The sequence below is a fragment of the Capra hircus genome, chromosome 5, assembly GCF_001704415.2.
Source record: "Capra hircus breed San Clemente chromosome 5, ASM170441v1, whole genome shotgun sequence".
In the NCBI taxonomy this organism is placed as follows: domain Eukaryota; kingdom Metazoa; phylum Chordata; class Mammalia; order Artiodactyla; family Bovidae; genus Capra; species Capra hircus.
Genome location: NC_030812.1, coordinates 57440031 through 57446642, shown reverse-complemented (window position 1 = coordinate 57446642; position 6612 = coordinate 57440031). Strand labels below are relative to the sequence as shown.

Genomic DNA, 6612 nt, shown 5'->3' with positions numbered 1-6612 from the left:
CTCTCCACCATAACAGCTTCCTGGGCAACTTTTTCAACCTTCATCACTTTGGGGTTCAGCAAATATCTGAGATTATGACCGTGAGAGAAGTATTTTTACAATTTTCTGTGCCTTTCATGAACTCTAAAATGGTGTTTTCCTCTGAGGAAAGTATCTATACCAAAATGACTTATATAAGCTTTTGGTTTAACATTTTACAAATGGTTTCAACAACCACTTATGAAATATGACTTCTCAGTCATTGAGTAGCTGTTTTCATGTATCAATATGATGAAGTTCTTCTAAATGCAGTGGAATTTCAGAGGGATGCTCTTAAGTGTTCTCTGCCTTAATCTGACCTTCATTAAAGAAAAAAAAGTATGTATAAAATAAGTGAATGTAGCTCCATTGAGTAACTTACTTGCTTATGTTTTATAAGACTGTGACCCCATCTTCTAAAAGTCTCTTACAATTTAATAAAAACTAATTTTTCAATATCTGTATCAATATCAATGTCAATTAATTTCAAGAGAGTGTTATTAGAAGGTGGAATACAAATGACTGAAGAAAATGGTGGCATTTTTGGAAAAAAAAAGTTTAGTCTCCTCAGGACATACAGGCTGCCGGAGGTTTGGGGAGAGTCAGATACCTGGAGTCCTTCTAACAGGACTTGAGGGAAGGGATAAGGGCTGCAGAGACAATTCACTCCTGTCTCACCACTGGAAATACTATACTCTCCCTTTATGAACTTTAACCTGGTGTTGAGATAGGGAGGCTAACTTTTAGGCAAAACATTCCCTGTGCTTCCCTTATTCTGTTTTTCTATGAACACTTTAGGCTAAACAGTGGGACTAGGCACCAAGTGGGAGCTGATATCTGCCCTTCCTATGTTTCAGTTCAGTTCAGTCACTCAATTGTGTCCGACTCTTTGTGACCCCATGAACTGCAGCATGCCAGGCCTCCCTGTCCATCCCCAACTCCTGGAGTCCACCCAAACCCATGCCCATTGAGTAGGTGATGCCATCCAACCATCTTATCCTCTGTCGTCCCTTTCTCCTTCTGCCCTCAGTCTTTCCCAGGATCAGGGTCTTTTCCAATGAGTCAGCTCTTCAATGAGGTGGCCAAAGTATTGGAGTTTCAGCTTTAGCATCAGTCCTTCCAATGAACACCCAGGACTGATCTCCTTTAGGATGGACTGGTTCAATCTCCTTGCATTCCAAGGGACTCTCAAGAGTCTTCGCCAACACCACAGTTCAAAAGCATCAGTTCTTCGGTGCTCAGCTTTCTTTATAGCCCAACTCTCACATCCATACATGACCACTGGAAAAATCACAGCCTTGACTAGACAGACCCTTGTTGACAAAGTAATGTCTCTGCTTTTTAATATGTTGTCTAGGTTGGTCATAACTTCTCCTCCAAGGAGTAAGCGTCTTTTAATTTCATGGCTGCAATCACCATCTGCAGTGATTTTGGAGCCCTGAAAAATAGTCAGCCACTGTTTCCACTGTTTTCCCATCTATTGATTAGGAAGGAATTTTTTTTTTTTTTTTTTGTAAGCAACCAAGTGAAACTCCAAGTAATCATTTACATGAAGCCTCTAAGGCAAATGCCTTATAATTCAGCAGTGGAGGAAAACAAGGTATTCAGTCAGAGACAAAGATAGGAAATATTTGAGTTGGGTATGTAATGAAAGAGAAGACCAAATATATAATAATTTTAATCAAAACAAAAAAAATTTCAAATGACTTTCTTTTTAGTCTAAGACTAAATATGACAGGTAGACTTTTTTGCACTTCCAAGAAGCAAGGAATAAGTAAGTAAGTAAGTAAAGTCACTCAGTCGTGTCCGACTCTTTGCAACACCGTGGACTGCAGCCCACCAGGCTCCTCAGTCCATGGGATTCTCCAGGCAAGAATACTGGAGTGGATTGCCATTTCCTTCTCCAGGGGATCTTCCCGACCCAGGGATTGAACCCGGGTCTCCCACATTGGAGGCAGATGCTTTAACCTCTGAGCCACCATGGGCAACAGAGGTTATATATAGCATATATATTAAGTATATACATTCTTATGTCATTTATAGAAAGATAAAACATGAAAGAATCTAAGTGACTTTTTGAAGACAACAAATTGAAGACCACCAACTGGGATTGATTACTTATTGAAAAATTACGCGTAAAAGAAAATGGAAGTGAAAGTGAAAGTTGCTCAGTCATGTCCAACTCTTTGCAACCCCATGGACTATACAGCCCATGGAATTCTTCAGGCCAGAATACTAGAGTGGGTAGCATTTCCCTGCTCTAGGGGATCTTCCCAACCCAGGGATGGAACCCAGGTCTTCCACACTGCAGGTAGATTTTTACCACCTGAGCCACAAGGGAAGCCCAAAAGAAAGTGGAAATGTCACTAAATGAGAAAACAGACTGCTTGTTCTGAGTCAGAAAAGCACATAGAAAATTTATGAATTTTACACTAAATATATTTATTGAGCTCTTGATAACCATTGAATAGTACTAACGGTTGCAGAATCTCAAAGAACAAGGAATAGTTCAATGCTGGTAAAGTCACACTCACATATTTAGTGGTAACAAAGAGATAAGCATGGTGAACTAGAGGGGCAAAAAATAGAAGCCAATAACTTACACAATGAAGTTTCAAGAAAGTTTTTTTCTAGAAGTGACACTAAGCCAAGACTTGAAAAACCTACAGGTATCAGTATCAGTCTAGCAAAGGGAAGCACGTGGGTGGGAAACTGGTAATGAACAGAGTTGTATGAGGAAACAGACTCCTCGCAAACTTGTAAAGAATGCTGTTTTGGTTTGTGGAAATTGAATGCTCCCTTTGGTGGAAGCACTCTGAAGAGCTGTTTCACAGGTAACATTCCTTTCTAAACATGCACATCCTCATCACACGAGTGTACTATTAAGGGGTAAAAGATCCCAAGCATTTTGGGTCCTATTGCTGTGCTTAGTTGTTCAGTCATGTCCGACTCTTTGTGACCCCAGGACAGCAGCCCAACAGGCTCCTCTGTCCATGGGAATTCCCTAGGCAAAAATACTGGAGTGGGTCCCCACGCCCTCCTCCAGAGGATCTTCCCAACCCAGGGATCAAACCGAGGCCTCCCACACTGCAGGTGGATTCTTTTCCAGCCTGAGCCACCAGGAAAACCTGAAGTTAATATTATAATTTTGGATTTTAGATATAGACAGAATCCTCACAATTCAGGTGTTGCTGATTAATATTAAACCATTAGTTTTAACTGTAAATGTTAACTTCAAAGGATATTTTCCATACTTATAGATAATATAAAATGGACATCACCCCCAAAAATAGGGGTGAAGAAGCACAAAATTGGAGAAAAGGGCATATATACCAGACAAACCATCCATGTGAGGATTTGTCCCATCATCCTGCAAGGCAGATAGAAAGTGCTCAGCAACTACTATTTGCTTTTTTAGTTTTCTTTCTTTTTTTTATATCTATTTGGTAAATTTTTAATCGTGAAATAATTCTGTACTTAACAGAAGAGTTGACAAATAGTGCAGCCAGTTCCCAGATATTCTTCACTTAACTTTTCCTAATGGTAGCAACCTGCATAATCATACAGGAATTATTAAAACTAAGGGATTAACACTGTGTGCAAATAATAGAGTTTTTTTCATGTGGGATCTTTAACTCTTTTTTAATTGGAGGATTATTGCTTTACAATAGTGTGTTGGTTTCAGTCATAAAATAGCATTAATCAGTCATAATTATGTATATATATATCCACCATTTGAGCATCCCTCCCCTCTCCCATCCCACCCATCACGGAGCACCAGGCTGGACTCCCTGTGTTCTATAGCAGCTTCCCACCAGTTATCTGAATTACACATACCTGTGGGCTTCCCTGATGGCTGAATTATACGTGACTGTGGACTTCCCTGATAGTTCAGATGGTAAAGAATCTGCCTGTAATGCAAGGGACCCAGGTTTGATCCCTGGGTTGGGAATATCCCCTGGAGAAGGAAATGGCAACCCACTCCAGTGTTCTTGCCTGGAGAGTCCCAGGGATGGAGGAGCCTGGTAGGCTGCCGTCTATGGGGTCGCACAGAGTCGGACACGACTGAAGTGACTTAGCAGCAGCAGCAGCAGCAGCACATCTTCTTTATCAGTTCATCTACTGATGAATATCTAGGTTGCTTCCATGTCTTGACTATTGTAAATAGTGTTGCAATACAGATATAAGAACAGGTCTGAGTTATAGCCAGACTAAGCAGGCAGTGAGAGTGTCTCCACCCTTGCCTTTTGGGTTCCATATGCTCTCTGGGTGCCCCCCTTCCAGCAGTCAGCAGCAGGGAAAATAGTGGCTCCTGACTCACTTTCCAGGTGCCCAGGAACTGAGCTTACACACTGCACTGGAGGACCTCTCTGTGAGTTCCCAGAAACACAAAGAGGAGAGTGCTAGCAGCTCCAGCTTGGAGGGTCTCAAAGGGCAGAAGCATTCATTGAAAAAAGAATTAAATAAGATTAAAATAAATAAATTTAAATATAGATTTTATTTGGAGCTTCACAATTTTCCACCGATGTCATTTTTCTGTTTCAGGATCCAATTCAAATACTACCTGAAAAGGAATTGTCATGTGTCCTTGGTCTCCAACCTGTGTCTCATCCTGTCTCCCCTTCTCCTTCATGACCTTGGAAGTACAAACAACTGAGGTTAAATTCTTTCAGGATTTTCTTTTCCTTGTCATAATTTCTTTGCCCAGTATTGCATCAGGTAACTTGTTTATGTTGTATTTATCCAACGCTGTGTTCTATCAGAGTGCAAATGGAGGGAAGGTCAGATATTGATGCAGAAATTTCAAGGTAATAGCAACATTGGAAAGCTATGTTATTTAGATGACAATACCAAAAGTAAAATATATAAAATGAAATAACTCTTTGGTTACTGCAGTAAAAGCATTCAGATGCTGCACACATGGCCTCCAGTTTGACATTTGATACAAATGTCATTAATTTGCATTTAAGAGGAACCCACACTTCAAGCAACTTGTGAGCTCATTCAGACCTGTGAGTAGTGAAGAATTACTACTCAGGAGAAAAAGAATACTATCAAATCCACAAAATTTTATGGCCCAGATGATCCTTTCTAATTCTATAGCTAAATACATTTCAGAATATAAGGGACACAATTTAAATTAATTGAAAAAATAGAGAGATGAGAACATGCAAAGAGTATAAACAAATGGACTCTAGTACAAACTTATTTCAGAAAAACCTGAATTTGAGGATGCCTATAATGAACACCAAAAGAGCTGACAATTCCAAAGTTTTGATCTGTCATTGTCGTCAAAGAAGAAAATGACTATTCGTTGCATTGATTGGATTTTTTTACCCGGTAGCCATGGCCTTACAATTTCATACAGGTTTTCTCAGTTCAGTGTCACTTGACTTTGTGAGGAGCTTGAGAAGAAGTACAAGTCAGTGATGAAAAACCATACATCATTACCTACATTCATTCTCCTGGGACTAACAGATGATCCTCCAATGCAGGTTCTGATCTTTATATTTCTATTTGCTTCCTACACATTGAGTGTCACTGGGAACCTGACCATCATTATACTCACGTTAGTAGATTCTCGCCTTAAAACTGCCATGTACTTTTTCCTCAAAAATTTCTCCTTTTTAGAAACTTTATTCACCACGGTGTGCATTCCCCGATTCTTATACAGCTTATCAACTGGGGACAAGACTATTTCTTATAATGCTTGTTTTAGTCAAATATTTTTTATCTTCGTTTTTGCAGCAACAGAATTTTTTCTCCTGGCCATCATGTCCTATGACCGCTATGTGGCCATCTGCAAACCTTTACATTATGCAACCATCATGAACACTAGAGTCTGTGGAAGACTTGTTATTTGCTGTTGGATAGCAGGTTGTCTGGTCATATTTCCACCAGCTTCCCTGGGCTTAGAACTGGAATTCTGTGACTCTAATATCATTGATCATTTTCTCTGTGATGCTTTTCCTGTGCTAAAAATCTCTTGTTCAGACACATGGTTCCTAGAACAGATGGTTTTTACCGTTGCTGTGTTTACTGTCATTGGAACATTTCTGTGTGTGGTTCTGTCTTATACATACATCATCAAGACTATCATAAAGTTGCCTTCGGCTCAGCAAAAAATAAAGGCCTTTTCTACCTGCTCTTCTCACCTGATTGTGGTTTCTATCACCTATGGAAGCTGTATTTTCATCTATGTCAAACCTTCAGCAAAGGATGAAGTGGCAATTAATAAGGGTGTGTTAGTACTTACTACTTCAGTTGCTCCCATGTTAAACCCATTTATTTATAGCCTGAGGAACAAGCAAGTAAAACAAGCTTTTACTGACTTAATCAAAAGAATTTCATTGATTTTAAGGAAGCAAAGGAATGTTGAAGCATAAAATAATAATATAAATTTTAAAAGATCAACTGTTTTATTCTGTTGTATTCTGTTGTATTCTGTTCTATTTTCTATTTGTATTAGCATGCTTATATTATTGTTATTATTAAATCCTGGATTTTAAATCATATCTTAAATATTTGATATAAACAAGTTATGTCAACTCCTGTTGAAAATAAACTTTATCCAAGATAATATCTCAGATCAAA

The 6612-nt window shown here is 39.1% G+C and overlaps 1 protein-coding gene across 1 annotated transcript; it reads left to right on the top strand.

The window, feature by feature from the left end:
• Positions 5448-6404, top strand: LOC102175369 (olfactory receptor 6C2-like). The gene has a single exon (XM_005680445.2). The coding sequence runs from the start codon at positions 5448-5450 to the stop codon at positions 6402-6404; it is 957 nt and encodes a 318-aa protein (XP_005680502.1).

Excerpts from the sequence above, each read along its gene's own strand:
- LOC102175369 (XM_005680445.2), top strand. The coding sequence starts at position 5,448 with ATGAAAAACCATACATCATTACCTACATTCATTCTCCTGGGACTAACA.